Raw genomic sequence first — 26,881 nt, forward strand, 5'->3', positions numbered from 1 at the left:
TGACCATGATATCCGTCTGAAGGAGCCCTCTGGGAATGCGAAGGCGGAAGGACTGATAGGAGTCCCTCATGAGCAGAAATTCATCCTCTGAACTGGAAGATGAAGGGGAAATGGTGGCCATCGGAGCTATCGGAGGTGGTTCCTCCCTCTCTGTATCGTAACGAACCCCCGAACGCCCACCTCGACATGGCACCCCCCGACGACGCATCTTCGATCCCCAGCTAAGCTCCTGAATACACTGCGCAATATGCTGGAGGTAGTGATGCAGAGCGGTGGTTTGCCCTCTGCCCACAGCATACAACATTCTCTTAGCAGCATTCTCTGCGGACGCAGTATATAGCCAGGCCTGCGCTCTTGCCAACTGCTGCGTATCCAACTCCATCAATTCAGATCTCCTGGAGACCGGAGCAGTCTCGCTTACCATCAATGCTGCCTGAACCACGCTCTGATCTCCCGTAACCTCAATCGCCTGGAACTTATCTCCCTTAACATCTACTGCCTGGTGCTTTAATTGTTTGCTGCATGCCATCGCATACTTGTACCTGCTCTCTGCCTTGGCATTGAGACAGGTAGCAAGTTGCGGTGGTGCCTTAATGGCCACCTGCCACTTACCCTTGCTAGACACCCGCATCCGGGGGAAGGATGTCTTTGTGCACCAAAGAAATGCAATCCTGTTTGAGCTTATCATCTTCAACCATATCCAGAGGGCCAGAGAAGAAATGTGTTGACTGAGACGCTCCCTGATTAGCTAGCCGATCAGCTACCTGATTAGCTGTCCTTCTTACATGATGGAAGGATAGATTGTGGAGAACTTGAAGCTTTTCTTCCAGGGATTCCAGACGATTTAACAATCTCCAGCTTTTGGCTATTTTGACTGCCTTAGCTCCTGCTTGCATTCTTTTGGCTGCCTCTATAAGAATGAGAGAGTCGCCTTCTACTTCAAGAGGAGAGAGATGATGCTGTTCAGCTATGCATATACCTTTCCAAAGACCCTCTAGCTCTGCGGCGTTATTAGTATCTTTCCCAATTGAGCCATAGAATAATAGCATTGCTTCTCCGCTATGACGGCGGATTACTCCTCCAAAGCCTGCAGGGCCTGGATTGCCTTTGGCCGCTCCGTCAAAGTTGAGCTTGTAAGAATTGTGTACAGGCGGGGACCAAAAGGAGGGCGAAGCCGATCTGGTGGAAGGTTTAATGGTCACTTTGACTAAGGATTTGAGATCTAGATTCCATTCCTTCATAATGCAACGCTCCTGTTGATTTTCCGGCATATCATCATCACTCCAAACTTTGATGGCCAGAGTTTCCTGTAAGTTCTCTTTAAGCTTGAGCCATAGATCATCTATGGATCTTGAGGTACTGTTGAATATTCTGTGGTTGCGTTCTTTCCACAGTGTCCAGTATAGAAATCCTGGTATAATGCGCCATAAGGAGTTAAGGATCCGGCACTTGTATGGATATTTTTCCCAGGTCCTTATGGTGTCTGTTATGTCCTCCTGCCTGGGGTGTGCTCTCATATTGCATTTCTCGACTCTTCCCCAGATTTGTTTTGCTAGTGGGCATTCTTCCATTAAATGATTGATAGTTTCACAATTTGTATTGCAGTTTGGGCATCTGGATGGCCCTACAATGCCTCTTTTGATCAGATTATCCCAGGTGAGAATGCGTTTTCTGCTGAGAAGCCATAGGAAGGTTGAGATTTTGGGCCAATGCCCAGCTTGCCATACTTGCTCCCATAGTTGATCTTTTGCCGTCCTGAGATTGGAGTAGCGTAGTTGATGAGCTTCCTTGGTTGTAAAAGTACCCTTGGTTGTGTATCCCCATCTGAGTTTGTCTTGCTGATTCGAGAGGCGAATCTTTCTGTTGCTAAGTTCCTGATCTATGTCTGCGTACTCTTCTCCCTGCCAGTCTGCTTGCCAGAGACGCGCCGGTTTCCATGATTGGAAGTCGTGATTTGTAGACGGCTGCCAGAACTGATGTACCAAAGGAATGTTTGCTTGGTTCATTTGAGCCTGCCAGTGAGGTTTGTGGAATAGATTAGCCAATTTGGGAAGTTGTTGCCATGAATCTTCCCAGAATCTAGCTGTCTTGCCCGAATTGATTTCCCAGAAGCTATGCTCCTGAAGGAAGCTACTTTGGGTTTTTGCGTTGTTCCAAATAAGAGATCCCTGCGATGTTGGATTGATTCTGATGAGTTCATTCCATTGACTGCCGCGGGCATATTTGGCTTGCCATAATTGGGCCCAGGGGGTGTTTGGCTTGGAGACCCAATTCCACCATATTTTAGCACTCATGGTATTATTGCTTTGGAGCGGATCTCTAAGACCTAGCCCACCTTCTGATTTGGTTTTGCAAACCTCTGTCCATTTGACAAGAGCCCATTTCCTGTTCAAGCTTGTGGATCCCCATAGAAAGTTCCTCTGAAGATTTCGAATTTCTTTTAAAATCCCTTTCGGAGCTGCTAAGATGGAAAATAAATAGAGCGGCATAGCTTGTAAAACTGCTTTGATGAGAACAAGTCTGCCTGCTAGATTTAATGCTCGGAAAGTCCAAGATGAAAGCTTGGCGTCTAATTTGTCCAATAACGATTTCCAAGAAATCTGCTTGATTACTGAATCAGTAAGAGGGGCACCGAGGTATTTTGATGGCAAGTGGGAAATTGTGAATCCCAGAATCCTGGCTATAATCCTTTGCAGGAAGGGGGGGGTATTAAAGAAAAAAAGCTGAGATTTGGAAGCATTAATGGAGGTGCCCGATGCTTCTGAGAAGAGGGAAAGAAGGGATTTGAAAGCAGAGGCTTCTTTTGCAGAGGGATGCCCAAAGAGCATTGTATCGTCAACAAATTGCTGATGCGTTTGAGGAGGACGACCATGAAGAGAAATTCCTTTAATGGTTTGAGAGGATACTGCTGATTTAAGGAGCCTGCTCAGGCCTTCAGCCATTAAAACAAAGAGAAAGGGAGATAGAGGGTCCCCCTGCCTGATGCCTCGAGAGGGGCGAAAGGGAGGGGAGGGGGATCCATTCAAAATTACAGAGAAGCTTGGCGAAGTGATGAGATTCATGATCCATCTGGACCAGGTTGCACTAAAGCCAAAAGCTAAGAGCATTTTGTGTATATAATTCCAGCTGAGTTTATCAAAGGCTTTAGAAAGATCCAATTTGAGAAGCATACCTGGTTTCTTGAGAAGCTTTAAAGAGTGGATGACTTCGTTTGATAGTATAATTCCATCCATGATTTGCCGACCCTCAACGTACCCTGTCTGTTCTGGGGAGATAAGCAGGGGTAGTAGCGGTTTGAGACGGTTTGCAATAACCTTTGAGATTAGTTTGTAAATTACATTACAAAGCGCTATTGGTCGATACTTCTCCGGTTTGTTTGAGGCTGCTTCCTTGGGGACCAGAGCAATAAAGGTTGAGTTGAGGGATGGGAGTACCCAGTGCATGCTTCGGGATTCTTCCACCAGATCCCACACTTCCATTTTTATGAGATCCCAAAATTCATGGAAGAAGTTGGCCGTGAATCCGTCAGGCCCTGGTGCCTTTCCATCTTTGAGCTGAGATATGGCATCTTCTACCTCCCTTAGCGTTACTGGCTGGAGCAGTTGAGTGTTGTGATCCTCATTGATTATTTTTGGAATGTGCTGTGTGATGGCTTGGATTGCCGCATCTCTGTTTTCATTAGGCTCCTTTAGTATGTCCTTGAAATATCCGGTGAATTCTTTCTCCATATCTTCATGAGCTTCCACTCTTTCTCCCTGTTGATTATTGATAAAGGTGATTTTGTTGTGCATACGCCTTTGGATGGTTGTTTTGTGGAAAAATTTAGTATTTCTCTCACCTTCTTTGAGCCAACTTACTCGCGACTTTTGCCTCCATAGAATTTCTTCCTGTTTTTGCCTCTCCTCTATTTGACTCCAAAGGATTTTCTCCCGTTGAGTTTGTTCCTCGGTGCGTCCTTCCAGAATGAATCTTTGTTGTAATTCTTTCATCTGCTGTTCTAATTTCTGTTTGTTCTGCTGTATATTGCCAAAATGATCTCGGTTCCAAATTTTAAGTGAGTGCTTCAAATGTTTCAGCTTTTGCTGGAACTGATACATTCTAGCTCCTGCCGGCGGGATGAAGGAAGTCCATGCTTGTTTGACCACCTCCTTAAAGTTACTGTCAGTGAGCCAGAAGGCTTCGAATTTGAATGGTCTATTGCTGCTGTTGCCAGGTCTGGACCATTGGAGAAGAATAGGCCAGTGATCTGAGCCTCCTTGTGGGATGATCTCGGCATTGAACTCTCCTCCGAGGTGGATGGCATTGTCTGAAACTAAAAATCGGTCTAATCGTGAAGCAATTTGGTGAGCCCCTTTTCTTTTGTTTGACCAGGTGAAGATGCCATTTGAGGTGGAGATGTCCATGAGTCGGTTATCTTGTATGAATTGCTTGAAGCTACTGCTATCACTGTCTAGCCTTGTCCGACCCCCTCTTTTCTCTTCCATGGATTTGATGATGTTGAAGTCGCCTCCGCCTATCCATAAAGGAAAGTTTCTGTTTGCATTTAGGATGGAAATCGTGTCCAAGAGATCAGATTTCTGCTGTATTGTCTGCGGGAAGTAAACATTGGTAAGAAGCCCATGGATGCTGGTACCGATGAGGTGGAATGTTGCTTGAATGAGATGCAGAGTGGCATGAAAATTATCAAGTGACACTGTCTGTGGATTCCATAGAATGGCTAGGCCCCCGGAGGCCCCGGAGGAGTCCACTGCTATCGAACTGCTACCTGCCCAGACTTTGCTGCTGAGACTATCTATTGTTGAGCTGCTACATTTTGTTTCCTGAATAAAGACTATTGCTGGTTTTTCTTGCATTATGATGTTTTTAATTACTCTGTGTTTCGCGGGACTGTTTAGTCCTCTTATATTCCATGAGAGTAGCTTCATGTAGACGGGGATTTGGGCTTGAAGAACTTGGTCAACTTGGGGAATTGCCCCGAATCCATGAGTATTTCACCTACTGCTATTGTACGCTGTAAATCTGTTTTTCTGCCCCTTTTCTTTGGTTCTTTAATGATTTTCCTTCCATCCCAGTGACTGCCTCCTTGTATGCCCAAACTTTTGTGGTGTTGTACTCTTGTGAGTACTCCTTCAATTTTGTCTAATTGCCAGGGGGGGATTGAGTTATACTCCTTTTGCTTGCATGCAGCTTCCAGTTTGGATATGTCAAGCTTAGATATATCAAATTCCTCTAGATCAACATCTTCTCGATCTTCCTCCATATCATTAGCGGCATTGAGGGCGTCCTCCACTGTTTGGTCATGAAGACTTAGAGCTAGTGCTGCATCTAGATCCATATCCGACTCTTGAGGGGGCTCGTTTAGCATGGTTTTCCCCTTGGAGGTGATTAGAGCCCCTGGCCCTGAGACAGAGGTGGGTTTTTCGGCATGGGGAGGAAGTGCAGAATTAGATGGGGTTGGCTCAGAACTGTTGAGGGATGGCTGGGTATGTTGCAGCAGATCAGGAATATCCGCTTTGGGGCTGTTTGGAATATCTTGTGAGGCTAAAACAGAGAAGCGATTTTGAGGGGGCGCTTTGAAGGCTGGAGCAGGATTAGCTTGGTTTTTTTTTCCATGACGGCGACGGATTGGGATTTTTGTGAAGCCTTCAGAGTCTAGGTTACCTTCACTGGATGGGAATTTGGGCTGCACATTTAAGGGACAATCACGGAAGAGGTGACCATGCTCATGACATTTTCTACAACGAAAAGGGATGTGCTCATAATCAAGAGTCTGTTTCCATTCATAGTCATCGTGAAAAAGACTTACCGTGTCCGCTAAGGTCTTGGTGAGGTGCATCTTGACGCATATCCTAGCGTAAGAGGTGTATTTTCGCGTCTTGGTTTCAGTGGCCACTTTGATGAAGGATCCCAGTTTGTTGCCTATGTCTGCCAGCGTTTCTTCTCTCCAGTATTCCACCGGAAGGGAGTACATTCTGATCCAAACAGGTGCCCAGCTAAAGTCTTCTTTGTCAGGATTGAAGCGAGGCTTCCAGTCCGTTAGATATAGGCCTGAAGAGTTGAAGAAGTACGGGCCTCCTTCGAATATCCTGGTTTTGTCTTCTAAGCAGTTGAAGATAGCTGTAAAGAAGCCCTTTGGGCCAAGCTGTAATGTAACTTGTCCTTTGGGCTTCCATTTGGAGGCTATCCAACCTTGTAAGGCTTTTTCTGTGGGCCAAAAGCCCAAGAACTTTCCAATGAGTGCGTAGTCTTGCATAAATTGGATTTCCCCATTGATATGGTGGCTTGGTAACTCAATCTTGATCGGATCCGCTGCCTTTGGGATACAAGTCGCTGAAGTCACTTTTGTCTGAAAGGAGCCGGTTGCGTTTTGCCGACCATTGCTTTCTTCCTCTTCTACAGGTCTGTCTAAGGACGTCGTCCCTTCTGGCGTCTTTTGCTTGTCGTGTTCCTTCTCTACGTTTTTGGTTGCAGGGTGCCGTATTTCTGCATTTGGCTGGTTGTCAGTATGGATTGTTCCTTTTGGAGGGGAGGCAGAGCTCTCCCCTCCTGCCACAGCTTCCATAGGACTGTCAGTAGCAGTGCCTGCTGCAGACAGCGTAAGTTCGTTCAACGGCGGCGGCGGCTTCTAGGTTTTTCCTCCACAGTCGCTTCAGCATCAGAGCTCTAGGTTTTCGGCTAGACATAACGATGTTAGTAATAGATGAATAAACATTTATTATAAAGAAATCAAGGTTTTGTGGTTTAAGGCATACCTTTGTTTCTTGACAAACCTTGTCTTGGGAGGCCCTCTTCTATACTCCTTGAGGATATAGCAAATGTTTTCCTAATCAAGACAATAAAGGGAGAATGGTGATTAATATTTAATATAATCAAAACTTAAATAAATACATGAAAGCAGAAATTGAAAAGAAATGAGATACTTATCTTTGGGAGATGTTGGGGGTTCTCTCCAAAGCTTGAGGGATACCTATAAACTTATAAAAACAAAAGAAAAATGTCTTTTTCCAAAAACATGTTAAAACCTATAAATTCTAAACATAAAAAATACAAAAATAGAATATCTAAGACTAGAAGCAAAGGACTTAGTAGTGTAAGTCCCTTATATTAGATTCTTCGAGTTTGGCTCTCTTTATATCTTCTTTTTCAACAACATTGGCTTGATCTCTTTCTGTCTTCTTATTTCTTGGATTGTTGGGACAATCATTCCTTTAGTGACCCTTCTTATGACATTGATAGCGTTCTACTTTGGACACGTCTACCTTCCTCTTTGGTCCTTTCAATTTCTTGAAGTTCCTTTTGTGATGAGCAATGTAGGCATTTGAAACTCCTTCAGGATTGGAAACTAATGAGATCCTTAATTTTTCTTGGCTGCAAGCCGTCCATCGTTCTTCAAAAATGGGAGCTTCCTTCCAACTATTGAGCCTTGCAACAAATGCACCCCAAGTAGGTGACAATCCTAATATAGCAGTAATCACAAGTTCTTTTTTCTGGAACAATTTCATCAATGGCCAAAAGATCATCTCTGATTCTTGCTATCTTCACAAAGAAGAAGGCCACTGTGTCTTCTTTAGCCATCTTTGTGGTCCTCAGTATTAGTTTTTGTAGCATCGGATGTGTTCTAGCCTTGAAATTTTGTGGAGACGCTGGAATACATGAGATCTCCAAAACCCATAAATTGTTTCTAGAAATTTCACCTAGAAATGACTTAATTAGATTATTAGTCGTTTTTTAAATATTTCCTAAGTCTAAACTTAGGGAATATGACTAATTAATCAAAATTAATTAAGTCATGGTGAGAATGTTCTAGAAAAGTACATGGATCGATTTCTAGTTAATCCTAGCCATCGATTAAGATTTAATTGTGGCCGTTGAAGTCTCAACGGAGGATTATAAGAAGGCGGCAATGGGGCTTGGAGAAGACACACCAAATCAGTTGAGCATTCGATTTTGCTGGGAAATCAATCTCCAGAGTAGCAACATTCAATTGCCGAAGGTGATTTAGTGAGATTGAAGTAGTGAGAGACGGGCGTAGATAGTGAGGCCAAAGGAAGCTTTTCCAGTTCTGATGAGTACATTGGAGAGAGGCAGTGATTGACACAGAGAGGCAGTGAAGAGGCAACATAGAGCCCTCTTGGGAAGATTTCCGTTTTGTTGGGGAGAAGGAGAAATTATGAGCCAGAAGCTAGGTAGAGGGTCCGTAGGCAAAGAGTATCAGTTTCCCAGACAACAGCTGAAGAGAGTGAGAGGAGACACAATTCCGAACTTGTGGGACGCAGTAGCTACGTAGGTTGACACAACGTTTGCGTAGAGGGAGAGGTCAATGTTGGACCGCTTGTGGAGATAATTTTTTCTCACTAGTTATTATTATGCTAGTTATTTCTCTGTTTGGATTGCTAGTCTAAGCATCCATAGATTGTACTCAGATTTTCACTACTGCATAATATTAAAACCCTTAGATGCTGCACTGATTTTCCCGAGTTGGGTTTTTCTTGGGACTTAGTCCAAAAATAATGGTGTCGTATTGTGTGTGTACATCTATTTCTTCCAATGTTTTCATATCTTCCACAGTATTTGTTTTTTTGGAGGTTGCAGTGTATTTGTTTCGATATTTGCTGTAGCACACAACAAATAATTTGTTTAAGTAAATTAACAAATAGAAAAAATAACATCAATTGCTGCAATATGATTCGAGGTTAGCCAAATTTTCACATGGTATTAGAGCATAGATTGTACGCTGGAGAGCTCAGTAGCAGAAGGGAAGAGGAATTTCGTAGCTCTGCGTAAGCAGCAGTTCGAAACCCTTAGAAGCAGCACACTTTCTTGGCCAGGAGGGTCAATTTCTGGAGGAAAAATTGATTTCTCTGAGAGAGAGACAGAGAAGTTGGATTTCTCCAGTTCGAGGATTACCAGAGGCAGAGGGAGCAACCAATATTTTCCTTCCAGAGTACATATCTCTTGCAACATTTTGCAACGGTTGCTAGTTTAAAATAGCGCCAGGAGGAAGAAAGAGCACACACTGAGGGAAATTTTCCTCAGGGGACTTCTAGCTTCAGAAGTTCATTTTTCTTTTGCAAATCAACAATCGTTGTGAGCAAATTTACTCACTCCAGCAGGGAGTGTTTAGAGCCTAGCAACAATTGAGCAAAAGAGAAGAGGAGGATTTCAACTTATTTTGCTGAGATGGCCACTGCTCGACTACGAGATCAGGACAGGTTGGACAATGCTTCCAACTATGTCCACTGGAAGGCAAGGATGTCCTTCCTTCTGGATGAATATGGCCCGAAGCCATTCATAGATGCAGTGGTAGCTATCACACAGATGTAGATCAGCTGAAAGAGTACCGAAAGGAGATGGCGAGGGCAAAGAGGTTGATTCTTGACAGTGTTTGAGATCACATTGTATCACACATAGCAAGCCAGGGAACGACAAAGGAGATGTGGGATACACTTTCTATGCTATTCCAAGGCATTTCTGAGCAGCGGAAGATGTACTTGGAGGAAAAGATGAGATGCACAAGGATGCAGAAGGGGGAATGCATAGACCCCTACCTCACCAGGTTTCAGGAGATCTGGGATGAGCTGTCAATTGTTGCAGCAACACCTCAAGCCACAAATCTTTTACGATTGGCACTCAACAGTGTCTCTGAGGAGTGGCAGGTATTTGTCCAAAGCATTTTGGGCAGAGAAACCTTGCCAAAATGGGACAGGATGTGGGCCGATTTGTAGCAAGAGGAGTTGAGGCGAGACTTAGTGAAGAGCTCCATCAGTGGAAACAACAGTGGGTTGAAGCAGGTGGAGGAGGAGAATGTGGCCCTCACATCGAAGGGTCCCAGTCAGGGACAGGGGGAGCAACGAAAGGAGGACTTGTCGAAGGTCAAGTGCTTCAAATGTGGTGAGCTTGGTCACTACAGTACTTAGTGTCCTCTCAGGAAGAAGGACAAGGAGGAGAAGCAAGACTAACGGGCAACATCAATAGAGATTAATAGGCTTTCCTCCAGGGTGGAGGAAGACTTCGCTATGTTTGTTGACATACCCCTAGGAGTAAAGTGGGGTGACTTGGTATTGTAGCCTCAAAGTGCTATAGATGGGCAAGATTCTTGAGGAGGTCCACCTCTTGAATCAATACCTTGCTACGGGGCCCACGATATTTCAGTAGTAGGATGGATCAGTGGCAGTAGATGCAGTCAGATACTAGAGTGACAGGTGCAGAGTCTAGTTGCATGTCAGACGCTAGGGAGCACAATGCAGTTGGCACAGTGTAGAGTTAGTAGCAGCGCAGATGCCTAAGTGACAGCGTAGATACTAGCAGTAGTCAAAGACTCAGGTGATAGATGTATCATACTAATCACAATTGATTCAATATTTTGGATGCTTTTCAGTTGCAGATGTCGCAGTTGCAACAACAACAGATGGAGAGGGAGTTGCAGTGTTGGCAGTTCAGTCAGCAACAACACAGATGCAACACATATCAGAGTTATGCAGTGGTTGGTGGGCAGTGACAGCCAAACATTAGCAGCGTGACAGGAGATGATGTAGAGACAGGGTGTTGTTTCAGTGGGTTGCAACACTAGAACGCATTCCTTTCTAAGAGGGAGTGTTAGTTTTTGTAGCATCGGATGTGTTCTAGCCACAAAATTTTGTGGAGAGGCTAGAATACATGAGATCTCCAAACCCAAAAATCGTTTTTGGAAATTCCGCCTAGGAATGACTTAATTAGATTATTAGTCGTTTTTTAAATATTCCCTAAGTCTAAACTTAGGGAATATGACTAATTAATCATAATTAATTAAGGAGTTGTCTTTAGTGCGACTTTTTGGAAGCTTTTACGATGGGTTTTCCTTGTCAAATTTCTCTAAAATCCAGCAGGAATTTATTGAAATCACAAGTTTGATGGGTAATCCTGTGCAATCGAAGTGCCCTAGGGGTTTTCGAGGGTGCTGAATCCATATATACAGTAAAAAAACTAGTTTAAATAACACAAATCAAGATTTCACCTCAATTTTTTCCATCGGATTCCAACACCGGAAAGTCCAAAAAGTCGCATTAAAGACAACTCCATTAATTAAGTCATGGTGAGAATGTTCTAGAAAAGTACATGGATCGATTTCTAGTTAATCCTAGCCATCGATTAAGATTTAATCTGGGCCGTTGAAGTCTCAACGGAGGATTATAAGAAGAATTCGATGGGGCTTGGAGAAGACACAACAAATCAGTTGAGCATTTGATTTTGCTGGGAAATCGATCTCCAGAGTAGCGGCATTCAGTTGCCGGAGGTGATTCAGTGAGATCGAAGTAGTGAGAGAGAGGCAAAGATAGTGAGGTCGGAGGAAGCTTTTCCAGTTACAGCGAGTACATTGCCGAGAAGTAGTGATTGCCATAGAGAGGGCGCGCAGAGGCGGTGTAGAGCCCTCTTGGGGAGATTTCCGTTTTGCTGGGGAGAAGTAGAAATTATGACCCAGAAGCTGGGCAGAAGGTCTGGAGGCAAAGAGTATCAGTTTCCTAGACAATAAATGACGAGACAGTGAGAGGAGACGCAGTAATCGTGTAGGCTGACACAGTGACTACGTGCACTGACGCAGTGACTGTGCAAAGGGAGCAAGGAGCAACTCAATTCAAGCTGAGGTCAGTGTTGGATCGCCTGTGGAGTGAGAAATTTTTCTCACTAGTTATTATTGCCAGGTATTTCTCTATTTGGATTGCTAGTCCAAGCATCCATAGATTGTACTCAAATTTTTACTATTGCATAAGATTAAAACCCTCAGCTGCTGCACCAGTTTTCCCAATTTGGGTTTTTCCAAGAACTTAGTCCAAAAATAACGGTGTCATATTGTGTGTGCGTCTATTTCTTCCAACGTTTTTATTTCTTCCACAGTATTTGTTTTTTGAAAGTTGCAATGTATTTGTTTCGATATTTGCCATAGCACACAACAAATAATTTGTTTATTTAAATTAACAAATAGAGGAAATAACATCAGTGGCTGCAATAGGATTCGAGGTTAGCTGAATTTTCACACTCAGTTCATTTTTCAGGGTTGCTACTTGACCAATGTTCTTAATAGTGAATAACTTTGACAAAGCTTTATACATTTCTTGAGCATGGTCAATGTTGGCTATGAATGGGACAAGGTTGTCCTTGATTCATTTTACCATTAGATTCATGGCCACTAATTCCAATTCTCTAAACTTCATTTTATCAGCATCACTGGAGTCTTCTGTAAGCTTCTTTACTTTTCCGTTTACCAATTCTAGTACCTTGTTCTTTTCAAGAATGAGGTCAATCCTCTTCTTCCAAGACCTGTAGTTTGAGGCTCCTTCATGTTTGTTTCCTCCCTTGATTGTGTTAGACATCTTCATTGAATATAGTAGACTTCTTCCCTGAAATAATTCTTTTGAATGATTCCTTGATCAAGTGTTTGACACTGCCTTTTGCTTCTTTCTTCACCAAAGCTCTGATACCATGTTAGAAAATCAGAAAAGCAGAAATATTTTTTTATACTTGATAATTACTTATGATGTTCTTTTTTTCTTATTAGTTTTCTTTGTATCTTCTTTCCTTTAGTTCATCAAGCAATTACCAAAGTAATAGCACATAAATCAATGGACACCAGATATAGGCACACAGCCAGGGAAAAACCCCTCTCGAGGGGAAAACCCAGTCAGTAATTCTTCTTTCAATAGTTTTTTCTAAGATATTCCAAGACTTTAGACCTTGACACAAACTTTCCTCCACACCAAGTCAACCTTCTTCTTCTTTTGCAGATGCATCTACTTGACCTGGTAGCAACAACATCAGTAGCAACGCCTTCTTTGACCCAACAAATTCGACCATGCTTTGGAGACTTCGATCTTTACTTTTATATTCCGATCTTCACTTAGAGACTTCTATCATGGCCCAATACAACTTCCTGAAGTAGCAACATCCAAGAATAGCAACTTCGATATATAGCAGCAACAACATGAAACAACTGGCTATGACATCAACAGGAGAACTTCGATCTTCCAATCCAGGGTATCAGAGAGAGAGAGATAGATGCACCAAAAACTTCGATTTTCCTTCCTTCCTTCTCCTAGACTAAACTCGCACTCCTTTTTCCTTCTTTCCTCTACTTCGCACTTTTTCCTAGCTTCAAGAGATATCGAACTTGCTTAAGTTGATTTGTCCTCCAAATGGAATTTGGACTACTTCATATATAGCCTTTGGGTGAGGTCGAATATCCTTTTTTGAGGCCGATTTGATCATCTTAATGCCGACTTGGTGTGGAGGTAACATAATTCATATTTGACTCAATACTTAACCTTTTTACATGATTCAAAAGCCCAAGAAGGGTCTCTTTAAAAGTACAATGACTATATTAACTCAGAATAAATCCTAGAAGTCCTTAATGGGGACTTTGACCTAAAACATGATGACCCAAGCATGAAACTCATGCTTTAATAAGTCATAATAATAATAATAATAATAATAATTCTTTTCTTTATTCTTTTGACAAGTACATTACATGATGACTCAAATACATTAATGAAGACCAAACCTGGTTACATTTTCCAACAAGAAGAAAGAAAAAATATTATTATTGTTTTATTAGTAAAGCATGTTCTTCATGCTTCTAGTGTTTATTAAGTCAAAAGAATAGTTGTCATGAGTCAATCGATTGTACTTGAGTCAAGTTCCATTTGGATTTTTGAAAGAAAGAAGAAAAATATTTTTATTTCAGTCAAAATAGTTAAATTTGTCCCCACAAGACCAAGTCAGCCTTGCTTGGAAGTCGGTCTTGGAAGGGACAATTCGACTTCTTGGATGTGTATAAATACAATGGAACTCGACCTCATTTGGATCATCATCAACAACTTCGATTTTTGTGCCAATAAGACAGAGAAAAACCAACGAAAGACAAGAGAAGACGAGCAAAAGTCAAGGAGAGAGAATGAAGGTCAAGGGAGAGAGAATTTTTCCACAAGTGTGAAGTTTTTGCCCTAATTTTTGTCACATGTGCAAAATTTCATAGAGTTGCAGGGGCTAAAAATCATAGTTTGACCAGATTTGAAGACCTTGACTATCGTTGGCTTGGTTGAGGAAGGTTTGAAGGAGGGCTGCTGACTTGGGTATTGTGGAAGGTCTTGATATTGCTTTTAGGATCTTGTATTTCTCAATTTGATCTGATTCTATAAGAGAAGTTGGTTGGGTTTCCCCCCTTGGAGAATTTGTTGTTTTCTGGTAGCATCAGATGCATTCTAAGCCTCAAAATTTGGAGGGAGGCTTGGACACATGCATTCCACAATACCCAGAAATCGTTTTGGGAAATTCCACTCGGAGACAGTTTTATTAAAACAATTAATTATTTTTAATGAATGCCTAAGTCTAAACTTAGGAAATTAAATTAATTCAAGGGTATTAATGTAACTGTGGGTGAGACTTCTAGAAGAAGGCAGAGATCGAGTCCAAATGATCTGATCCATTGATTAGAATCTAATCTGGGTTGTTGATTACTCAAATGGAGGATTATAAGGACTTTGATGGGCATTTGGAAAATAGATCAGAGAGAGATCAAAAGATGGAATTTCTCAGAGAGGGCAATGCAACAGTTGCTAGAGAATCGGTTGAGGTGATTTCTTGCATTGAGGGGCAGGGATAGTTCCAGACGAAGATTTCCTAATTTGGGAATACATCACAGAGGAGGCAGAGAGGTCCAGAAGAGGTAGCGTAGAGGCCACGTTGGGTAGCATAAGCCCACGCAGAGGCAGTGTAGAGTTTCAGAGGGAGTCCAAAATTCTGTTGGGAAGTTGAGTTCTAGAGCCAATAGCCGGGGTGTGAGACCAGAGAGCCAGAGTAACAAAGCTCCAGACAACAGGAGATCCAGGAAGAGGTGACGTAGATCCCTAGAGAGTTTGATGTAGAACTACGTAGGTTGACGTAGTGACTGTGTAGAGCCAGCGTGGGGCCAACCATCTAGGGCCTGGATCAGTATCAGATCGTCAATGATAGTGTGAGGTATTTCTCACTAATCTTCTGCCAGTCAGATTCTCTGTATTGGATAGCCAACAAGGCATCCAAAGGTTGTATTCAAAAACTACTGTTTAATAATACAAACCCTCAGCTGCTGCACCGATTTCCCGCATTGGGTTTTTCCGGGGATATTTGTCCAAAACAGTGTCATGTGTTGTATATTTCTTTCTTGCTTAGTTTCTTGTTTTCGCATTTAAATTTAATTGTTGAAGGCTGCAGTGTGTTAGTTTTGGTATTTACCGTAGGAAGCATTAAACAATTTGTTCAGTAATTTAACAAATAGAAGAAACTTAATCAGTTGCTGTAGTAAGAAATTTGGGTCTCCAAATTTTCACAGTTTTTTGCCTTGGCTTGGAGCCTATATCTTGTGTTCATTGTCTTTTGTGATATTCATGTTTAGGTTTTGGTAATTGTTTGATGAAGAGAACATAATAAAAGTAATAAGTAGCCAACACATATTCACAAACAATTATCAAGTAAGAGAAATCAATCTTGATTTGCTGCCCTAGTGATTTCTCAATAGGTATTAGAAAGCTAACACAAAATGCCTAAAATGTTTGCTTGAAGTGTTCAACTAGGTCAAAGGTCAAACGTTGACCTTGAGATAGTTTTAAAACATAATAAAAATGTCAAAATTTCCTACACGTGTGGGAATAAATGCTCTCCAACAAGACATCATCCTCCAAAAATGGACAATCTATATAAAGCAAGTGATAAAATGGTCCATGAGTGCCCTTCAGTGCAAAATATCATCCAAGTGCATGGGTACATCTCCAAGTCACATCGCCTCCACCATGACATCATCTCCAAAATGGCTCATTTCACCCTTTTAGGACATGTGGGGATGACATGGTAAGCTCCAATGTAGGCATTAACATTTAGGCATGAGGTGCTAGCCCTCCCAAGTCATCTCAGTGATCTCCATCCTTATCTGGGCTTTTGAACAAAGCAATGTCCATCAAGTAGGGTCAAGGCTAGCTTAGGGGTGTCTTGGGTCCATTTGGGCACATTATTAAATATGCCAGTGCCTTGGCTTCCTAGTTTAACGTTTCAGTATCTGAAGGTATAACAAGGAGGGTATAACCCTATGGAGGATCCTCAAAGCCCAATGCTCAACTATAGAGGGGCATAATTTTGGTTGCAATGTCGTAAGTGCTCTTAGAACTAGGCAAAATGTCCTCTAAAGTCTGCTAGAGAGGAGTCAAGCCATCCCTTAAGGCATCTCTACTGCATGTGTGGAAACCACTTGAAACAAACCTCTAAAGATCAAGTGAGATTAACATTAGGGACAAAAACCTTTAAAGCATCATAGTGGACCATATCTAAAGCTAGGGTCAGAGAAATACTTCACATGAGACTTACCTTCAAATGTCTTTCTAGGTTAGATTTAGTAAGCATGTTACCTCACTTATGTTAGAGATGATTAGGTCAATAACCCTCCACTGTATCATGTTTGTTTAATGCGCTTTGATTATGTCTTATCAAAATGCATTATTTCGATTTCTTTTGACTTATATCATTTCATAATATGCGCTTTTCAATATTTGTAATTTAATTTTAAAATGACCATGTTAAGGTCATATTTAAAATTAAATTTATGATACTAACTTTTGGTATGGTTTTGTAGGTCTAGGGTTTGACTATTGGACCCTCTATTTCTAATCCATTTGCTTTTAAGAAAATACCTAGGGTTAATATGATGTGTATATGGAATATGAAATGAATATGTGGTATTTGGAGTATGAAATGAAATATGGTATATGGAATTAAATGGGTAGGATAATGGATATGGAAATGAATAGGATAATAGGAATATAATGAGTAGAATAATGAAGGTAGTGAAGTGTAGGTAAAATATGCATGTCAGGTATTAAATTAATCTTAACAATCTCTAGAAAATTTTTAAAAATTTGAAATTTCAAGAACAAAATTTTTTACTCACTGTACTTTACTCCCATAGAGTATTTGATGATTTCTTCTGGTCAAATGATAGGTGAAAATGTCTTTGATGGATCATCTTAGGATAGATTGCAATGTAGACTTATTCCTGCTTCATGTTTTTGCATCCATCATTGATTCAGGATCATCGAATGTTGATGTTGTTTAGGTCCCTTCTGCAATTTGTACTTGATGATTCAGGTCCCTTCTGACATGTATTTTTTATGCAGTATTTGTCATATAATACATGTTTCTTCTGACATTTCATGTCCCTTCTGCACAATGTTTCCAATGATGTTTCAGGTCCCTTCTGACATTCAATTCAAGTTCCTTCTTCAATTCAGCTACTCAAATTTTCCGCTGCTCAAACTGAGTTCCTTTTGCAACTTCCCCCTTGCTTATGTGAAGACTTGTCCTCAAGTCTTGTATTGTTTTGGAGGGTTAATTCTGCAAAATCAAACTGATATAAGAGTAAAACAAGATAGAGAATTCATACAGGCCAAACTAGTTGGTTTTCCTCTATGAATTCAAGTTTGCTTTGTCCCATTTCCCTGGGTTTTCACAAGCAAACTTTTTTTTGTTTTTTTTGTTTTTTTATTTTTATTTTTTATTCTTCTAGAATAATGGAAGGCATATTGCTATGCTGTTCCATTATTTCCAAATCAGTGTCTATTGAATTTTTTTCATAAATTCTTCTTTATTGATAGGCTTATTGTAGACTTTAAGCCTATGTCCGTTAACTACAAATGAAATAGATTCTTGATCAATTGTTTTTATTTTGACAACTCCATTATCAAAGATCTCTTCTATCTCATATGGCCCCAGCCAATGAGTTGTAAACTTTGCCTTGAAATCTTTAAATTTGGAGTCAAACAATAATGCCCATTTTATCCTTTGTTGCAGCACAAGAGATGTGTGCTCCACTGCTTGCTGTCTTATTTCATCCAGTTGATTTAATTCCATTACTCACTGTTGTTGTGCTTCAGATAATTCCATTCCCAACTTTGCTGCTAACTTGAATGTGTGTATTTGAAATTCTATGGGTAACATGACTTGTTTTCCATATACTAATTGATATGGACTGAACCCAGTTGTGTTTTCCATGTTATCCTGTATGCCCATAGTGCATCTCTCAGTTTCTCTGACCAGTCCTTTCTATTCATTTGTACAGTTTTCATCATAATATTCTCGAGGACTTTGTTTGTTGACTTTACTTGTCCGTTTGCTTGAGGATGATACGGAGTTGATTTTCTATGTTTGATCTTGTACGTCCCCTGAACAAGTTTGGAAGTGAACTGTGTGCCTTGGTCAGTTACAATGTGGCTCGATACTCCAAATCTGACAAAGATTTCCTCGAAGAGGAATGTGACTACTGTGTCTTCTGTTGCTCTTGCTACTGCCTTTGCCTCAACCCACTTAGTAACATAGTCAGTACATACCAAGGTGTACCTCTTCCCATTTGAAAGTGGATTTATTGGTCCTAGAAAGTCTAGAAGCCATTGCTCAAATGGCTCTATGAGTACTTGTGGCTTAAGTGGCATTTCGTCTGATGTTATTGGCCTTCCTACTCTTTGGCAATTGTCACACCTTTTGACATACTCTTTGGAATCCTTGAAGATTGCTGGCCAGTAGTAGCCAAGTTTCAACACCTTGTAAGCTGTTCGCTTGTGGGATGGTAATTTTCCTGAAGATAAATAATTTGCTATATCTGCAAACCATGGTGTTTTGGCAGTGATTGCAAATAGATGTTCATCTGGGAACTTATTTGAAACAAGATTCAGATCTCCAGGTGTATGAAGCCTTAAAAGGAAATCAACTACTTTATTGTCTTTACCTGGTCAATCTTGAATTGTAATGTTAAATTCCTGCATTAACAAGAGCCATCTTGTAATTCTGCCATTTGTGATTGCTTTATTCATTAAGTATTTGATGGCTGAATGGTCTGTGTGAATGAATACTTCATAGCCTGTTATGTAATGCCTGAATTTGTTTACTGCATGTACTACAGCTAACATCTCTTTTTCTGTGACTGTGTAGTTCAATTTTGCTGGTGTTAAGTTTTTACTTATGAAATATATAGCATAATTGAATTGGTTTTCTTTCTATCCAAGTGATGCACCTATGGCTGTATCAGATGCATCAGTGGAGATATGAAATGGCAAAGACCAATTTGGTCCTCGAAGAATGGGGGCAACTGATAGTTTTTCTTTCAATATTTGGAATGCATTTTGACAATGATTTGTCCATTGGAATTCAACATCTTTTGCAAGTAACTTGAATAGAGGCAGAGCTATTTTACTGAAATTTTCAATAAATCTCCTATAGTAGCCTGCATAACCCAAGAAACTTCTTACTTCCTTTTGAGTTGTAGGTGGCATTAAATTCACAATGACTTGTATTTTTGCTAGGTCCACCTTAATTCCTGATGAAGAAACATGGTGCCCCAACACTATCATTACTTAGGGATAGATTTGTCTCTATGCATCTTTTCAAAACTTTCTCAAGATTTTTCAAACAATCGTCAAATGTGTTTCCATATATAGTGAAATCGTCCATATAGACTTCTACACATTCATGGATCAGGTCAGCAAATATTGCAAGGACTGCTCTTTGGAAAGTAGCAGGTGCATTACATAACCCAAAAGGCAAAACATTGTATGCATATGTTCCCCATGGGCAAGTAAACATTGTTTTGGTCTTCCAATGCTATCCTAATCTGGTTATACCCACTAAATCCATCTAGAAAAGAAAAGTATTTCTTCCCAGCTAATGAATCTAGTACCTGATCAATAAATGGTAGCGAGAAATGATCTTTTAATGTGGCTTTGTTCAATTCCCTGTAATCTACACATATCCTCCACTTCCCATTTTTCTTTGGCACTATTACTAATGGAGAAACCCATTGACTGTCAGAAATAGGATAGATGAATCCAACTTGTAACAGTTTCTGTAATTCTTCTTTCACTATTTCCTTCATCATGGGGTTCATCCTCCTTTGAGGCTGCCTTACTGGTTTGATATGATCATCAGTATAGATGTGGTGGATACATGTGTTGGGATGAATCCCCTGCATATCTATGTAATCCCAGGCAAAATATTTTGAATATTTCTTTAACAATGCTATTACCTCTTGTTCTTGTGACGCTTGTAAGTTATTACCAATATTCAAATGTTTTCCAGGATAAATCTCAATAGTTTTAGTTTTTGAATTGGTAATTGTGTTAACAGGAAAAATATTTGTGAATGAATCTTGCAATGATTGAATTGTGCAGGTTTCCTGAAAATAGTGGTTCAAAAGATTACTTGCAGCTTCATACTGGGTTACTCTAAGCTGCTTTGAAATATCCGGTTCTGAGATGAAAAGATCTAATAGATCTTCATTCTCCTCTTCTTCTCTAAGGTCAAAGACTTGGTTAATACTGAGAACTGATTTAGTTTTCTGTTGTTCTTGTCCTTCAAGCCATGATAATAAAGAAGGTGCTTGTGCTGGAGAATAAAGTGTGATGTGCTTTCTTTCATCCCCATGTGCAATAATCATACTTCCCGATCTACATCCTATAAAGGCATCAACAGTGGCTAACCACGGTCTGCCTAAGATTAGAGGATGTCCTCCTAAGTTTGTTTTTGGCTGCAAAATGAGGAAGTCTACAGGATACTCCCATGAATCCAGAGAGACTATGATATCTTCTAATATTCCTTCTGGTACAACCTTAGATCTGTCTGCTAACTCTAAAATGGTAGTAGTAGATCTAATATTGTTTAAGTTTAAATGTTTCATGGTCTCTATAGTCATAACGTTTATAGCTGCTCCCAAATCTATTAAAGTGTTTGGAACTGAAAAATTATTAATTGAAATAGTAACCATAGGGATACCAGGGTCAATATATTTTTCGACTATTGTCTTTGTAGACATGAGGCTAGCTAGTTTTCCAATGACTTGGATTGTAGTAGGATCCTTTTTCTTTTTACCAGTTTTCTTGATGCATAACTCCTTTATTGTTTTAGCATAAATTGGAATTTCTTTTATTGCCTGTAATAAAGGAATTTTGACATAAGCATTTTTTAATTCATCCAAAATATCAAATTTAGGAAGAGACATTTGAATTTTCTGCTCTACTAACCTCTCTGGATAGGGTGGTGTTTGAGTTATTACAATTTTTCCTTTCTGACTTTGATTTTATGAATTTGATGTTTCAGGTTTTTCTCCTTGTTTAGCTGGTTCTTCTATGATCGGAGGAGAATTCTTACGCAGTATTTTCCATGACTTTAAATGGACATCATTTATGGGAAGAATGGAGTATGTTGGAAAATATGTTGCTTCTTCCACATTGTATGCAGGTTTATCCATTTTGTTACTCGGATTTGCTACTGGCTGAGCTGGTAGTTGAGTTGGTCTAGGCTGGTTCGAAGGCAGCTGTAGTTGCTGTGGTTGAGTTAGTAATGGTGCGGGATTTTGTTGTGGAAATGGCATGGATTGTGGATATTGTTGAAATTGTTGGTATGGAAATGGCTGTTGATATTGTTGCTGGTATTGCTGTTGGTATTGTTGAGGATACATTTGTTGAGGTGGCTGGTTTCCATAACTATATCCTCTCCAACCTTGTGCAGGTTGGTTTTGATATTGTTGTGGAGGCCAAGCTTGCCATGACATTGGGGTATTCCAAGAATTTTGAGGAGGATATTGATAGTTTTGTTGAGGGAATTGCTGAGGAATCCTTGGCTGCCAAGGCCTTCTTGGTGCCACATAGTAAAAGCCTTCTGCTCCTTGTACTTCTTCCATTGGATTCATTTGCAATTCTTTCAACTTTAGACAATTTTCTGTTGAATGGTTTTCTGTGCAAAGGCCACATACCTGAATACTATCCAAAGGACATTCTCTTAATGGGTGTTTCTTCCTACATTTGGGACAAAAGATTGCTAAGATTTTCTCTTGTTCTTCTTTCTTTTTGTTAGCTTTTAAAACATCTACTTGTGTCCCTAATGTGCTTAGAAGATCAGTTTTGAAGTTTTCCAGCAAGCTCCCTATCTCTGCTCTTGTTACCCCTCTTGCTGCTGATTTTGAAGCTTTTGAACTAATATCTCTCCTTCCAGTTTTTGATCTTCCTCTTGAATATTTTTGACATAGATCTGCAATTTCATGAAATGGCAAGTTTGAAATATCACCCTTGCCCATTACATTCAAAATGTCAAGATATTCATCTCTTATACCTTTTAGAAAGATTGTGCGGATGGTATTTGAGTTCAGAGAGTGTTGTTTAGATTTTTGAAGATTGTAAGAAAATCTTTCCAAATATTCTTCTAAACTTTCATCTTCTTGTTGTGTCATTCTAAAAACATCCTATTTTGAGTCCCTAGGCCTACAATAGGCTTGATACTTTTAAGAAATATTTTCTTCATGTCATCCCAAGAAGTGATTGTACGTTTTCCTAAACCCATGAACCATTTTAATGCTGCTGCTTTTAAAGTAGCAGGAAAGAGGCGAAGCTTGTGTGTGTCATCTGTGTATCCATAAGTTCTACACAAGATATCGAATTCAAATATAAATGAGTCAGGATCTTCTGTTGACATTCCATAAAAGTTATGCAATACAGAAGGTGGAATGCTTTTCATTTTCACTTCTTCTCCTAATATTACACTTGTATCTAATATTGGAAAGCCAAAAGTAGTTTCTTGATCATCAGTATTTTCTTGTTCATTATCATTTAGTCTTTTGTTATCATACTCTGTTTTTCTTTCTTCTTCTATCTTTCTAATAACTTCTCTTTTTGCCTCTTCCTCTCTTTGTCTTCTCCATTCTCTCTGTTGTTTTTCATATTGAAGTCTTTGTTCAGGAGTGAGGATAGTGGATAGTTGCCATTCTTCCGTCATAGTTTCAACTATTATAGCAACTTGAGATTCAAGTTGTTGTTTGTTTTCGAAAATAGGTTGATCTATGGGTTCAAAAATGGGCTGATCTATTTGTTTGACAATTTTCCTTGTTTTCTTTTGTTTTTCTAAAGTTGGTGTTGCTTTTGGAGTTTGTTTTCTTTTTACTTCCAAGGCTAACAATGTTTGTCTTTCAATTAAAGTTAATCTTTGTCCTGTTCTTGGTTTCTCCTCTAATTCTTCTAGAGTTAGTTTACCAGCAAATGGTGTAGTTAGTCTTGATGGTCCTATCTTTATGGATGGGGGGTTTTGTTTAATAAATCTACCTTTCTGATCTCTATTTCTAGACATAAAGAAACATAACTAAAAGAAACATAACATAACTAAATTTTTATTGTTTTGTTTTGTTGTTTTTTTATATTTTGTTTTTATCTTCTAATTGACTATGTTGATGAATGCCTCCCCGACAATGACGCCAAAATGTTGGCTAATTTATGGAGTAAATTAACACAAGTATTTCATTATCAATCCAGGTTTGTAGAACTTGGAGGCATGTCCAAAATGTATGGATATCAGATGTAGTCAAGGTTAGAAGATAAAATATGAAGAATTGAGGAAATACATATTATAAATATAAATCTAATTAAGTAATTTCTAATTCACTTATGCAATATATGTGAGATGAAGTGGCTCCTAACTTAGGAGAACCAGTTGTGTCCTTCTAAAATATTACTTCATGAAATAGAAATAAAAAACCCACTAATTGACAATAGCTTTAAGATGCATAAATAAATAATGAAAGAGGCTCCTAACTTAGGAGGTCCTTGCTGTTCCTCATCACAAATTAACTCATCATAATACCATTGTTAGAAAACTAGAAATTCATAAAATTACTTGAAAGTAAGAAAGGTGAATTTTAGTTTTTATTCATTAATCCAATAGAAAGAGGGTTCAACTTACATTGGGTTGTACTTCAAATCAAGTAAGCAAATCTGAAGCAAAACTAGTTTATGAAAATCAAGCTAGATTAACCATGAAGTGTACTTAGCTTGGAGTGGGGGCCCTCCACCCTTGCTTTGCACACTTGAAAAGATTATCAGCTACTGCAAACTCAGTCAATCATCCACACCATTGAACAACAAAATGAAGGTAGAACAGGTTCCTCAAATTAACTCAAAGTATTCAGATGTCTCAATATAAAATTATACAAATTCTACATATCATAAGCCTTCAATGTTTTGGCTTAAATAGAAGAATATGAAACAAACTGATCTAAAATATCTCTAGCAACTATATCTATCCATATCTCACCTATCCAAGTCGAACTCATCCATCCTATCACTAAAAATATGGAAAATCCCATGAAATCATAAAACTGCCCTATTTCCTAGGGATTTCCTGAATGACTAGTCCTGTTTGACCAGCTTTGACCGGATTTTTTAAAGCTTGGTTTGACCGAACCAATAGGAGTTAGTTCAATCCTAGTTTCCAAGTTTTTCAGAAATGTATTCAGCTCGTGCCCAAGTGTCCTGCAAATATGACATCCATGTAGCCATTACGGGAATTTCTGATTTTGTCATAAAATGCACTTGAAATTCAATATTCATAAAAATATCTAAAAATTACAAAATTAAATTTATATACATGAACATGCATAAATACATCAAAATGAGGTGTATGTGATGACAAATGGTGGAAAATATAGAAATTAAGTATGTTTTCTTAAGCAAAATTGGACCAAAAACGAGGGCCAACAACATGTCCCAGGTAGATCCATTAATCCATAGCTGCATGTAATAACGTGGTCAAGGAGTGGGAAAGACTTCCATGATGATGCCACAACCATGAGACTAGCTAAAGGAGGTCCAACATCCTAAGTATAATGATGAAAGGAGGGCACAGTCGTGGAGGCATTAGTTACCCCTTTCCTCAACTTTCTTTTGCCTTCCCTTTGGTGTGCCTTTTACTTTAATGATTTTCATTTATTTTGTGCAAAGTCTGTGTGACCAATTTTCCTTTCTGATTTTTCAATACCCCTTAAGGATGTAGAAGTTTATTCACTCATCTTGTTTGGGACATTCATAAATTCCTTTATGTTAGATGAAACGTTAAATGCTCGAGGAATTGGTTGATGGCTAATGAAGGGGGTAGAGCTCATGTTAGGCTTTAGCCCACATTCTAAATAAGTCTCAACCATATTTTGCATTTTTCATTTTCTTTCCATTGTGGCTCTATAAGCTTTTATTGCTATTTTAGCTGTATCAACTTTTGGAGCCAAGTTTTCGGGCCTTGACCCAAGGATGTGGATATAGGGTGCCAATTGTTGGAATTTTTATGTCTAACTGTTAGAAATCCTTCATGTACTTTTCTGATTTATTACTGCTTACTTGTTTTGTTTAATTAAGAATTTATTTACCATGTAAATACTGAAAATAAATACAAGTACATGCTCAACACATTACAGATCATCAACTGAAGGAAAAACAAGCACACAAGTGACACCATTGTTTTTGGACTAATATCCCCGGAAAAACCCAATGCGGGAAAACCGGTGCAACTATCTGAGAGTTTTATTATTAAGTAGTTTCAGAATACAATCTGGGTGCCAAACCGGCTCACCCAACAGAGAATGATCTCGGTAGTAGTACCTCTCAGTCGGAGACAGAGATTTCGGCTAAAACCCCGGATGAACAATTCGACAACTCTCAGCTCCAATTTGCCCAACGAAATCTCTAGCGTCTGCCTCTAGGAACTGCATCTGCCTTTGGCCCAGCGTCAGCCCAGTGTCACCCCAACTTGCCCTGCGTCAGCCTCTAGAGCCTCTGCGTCACCCACGTTGGCTCTCTGGCACTGCGCAGCTCCTGGCTGCCTCTGCGTGGGCCTTGAGTAGCTTTGCGTGGCCTCTAGCTAGCTCTGCGTCCCCTCTCCCGATTTCTGCGCTGATGCTCTCGGTACCCTCTCTGCCTCTCTGATTTTGTATTCACTGCCCCTCAGTTGCAACTCTGATCACTCCTTCAATTTCCTCAGCAAGCCCTGCCTCAGAAAATCGAATTCTCGATCAACTCAGTGTGTTCTCCAAGTTACCCTCAAGCCTCCTCTTATACTTTTCGCTTTGACAATTCAATGGCCGAGATTAAGTCCCTAATCAATGGTTAAGATTAACTCTGGCTTTATCCATGACTTTTGGACCCTTCTAACACAGTTTTATACTAATTCACATTAATATTTTCATTTCCCTAAGTTTAGACTTAGGGACTCCATTAAAAATATTAATTATTTTAATATCTCCCAAACTGTTTAGACTCTGCCCAATCCATTTCTGGGTATTGGGGATCTCATGTGCTTTAGCCTCTCCACCAATTTTCGTGGCTAAAGCACATCTGATGCTACCCCAAATCAACACTCCCTCTTAGCGAGGACTATGCTCTAGTAATACTCCACACTGAGCATTACTCTGATCATACGACATTGGTCCTAGTGCTGATGCTAGGCCTGTTGCCCAACATCCTCTGTACTGCTACCCATGGCCCTGCCACTGCCACTGCTGCATCCGTACGACCACCCCTCTCATCATGCTGCAGTGTTGCCCATAGCACTGGCACTGCTAACTGCTGCACTGCAACTTAGTTACTGAGAAGTAAGTAACTGATATCCCAACTCTGACACCTCTGTTAGGCTAGAGACACCCATGATGCTGAAACTCCTTCTGTCGCTGACAAGTGCTCCCTCTCTGACCTCTACGCTGCTGCAACAACTCCATCCATCTAACACTGTTGCCTCACGCTGTCCTGGGACTCCTGCACTGTAGCTCCCTCTGTTGCTCCATCCGCATCCGTCTCTGCTGACATCTTCCAGTATTTCTACTCCTCTTCGGGGCTCTCGTAACAAGGCATAATCCAAGAGGATGGGTACCTTGAGGATCCTGCCTCTCATCGCCTGTAGTCCATCTGCTTACAACTTGATGTCTTCCCACTTCCTCTCAAGCGGCGTGTGAGTACTCATGGCACAGTCATCATCTGTCTCCACTTCCTTCTCCGCCCTTGCTCGCGCAATCTTGGTCTCGGAAGCCTCTCCC

At 40.2% G+C, this 26,881-nt stretch overlaps 1 protein-coding gene across 4 annotated transcripts in view; it reads left to right on the forward strand.

The window, feature by feature from the left end:
* Positions 1-26,881, forward strand: part of LOC149212795 (uncharacterized) — a 165,102-nt gene that overhangs the window by 64,534 nt on the left and 73,687 nt on the right. For 2 of the 4 annotated variants that reach the window (XM_089391905.1, XM_089391910.1), the window contains exon 1: positions 21,187-21,271. The exons of 1 other annotated variant lie outside the window; for it this stretch is intronic. In XM_089391905.1, the coding sequence (XP_089248031.1) occupies positions 21,202-21,271 (70 nt within the window). In that variant the 5' untranslated portion in view covers positions 21,187-21,201. Of the gene's footprint in view, positions 1-21,138; positions 21,272-26,881 lie in introns of those variants that run through there. One more of the 4 variants, XM_089391906.1, reaches the window with a different exon arrangement.

The sequence above is a fragment of the Pinus tabuliformis genome, chromosome 1_1, assembly GCF_031772625.1.
Source record: "Pinus tabuliformis cultivar Carrire ecotype Pingquan chromosome 1_1, CPIR1, whole genome shotgun sequence".
Classification (NCBI taxonomy): domain Eukaryota; kingdom Viridiplantae; phylum Streptophyta; class Pinopsida; order Pinales; family Pinaceae; genus Pinus; species Pinus tabuliformis.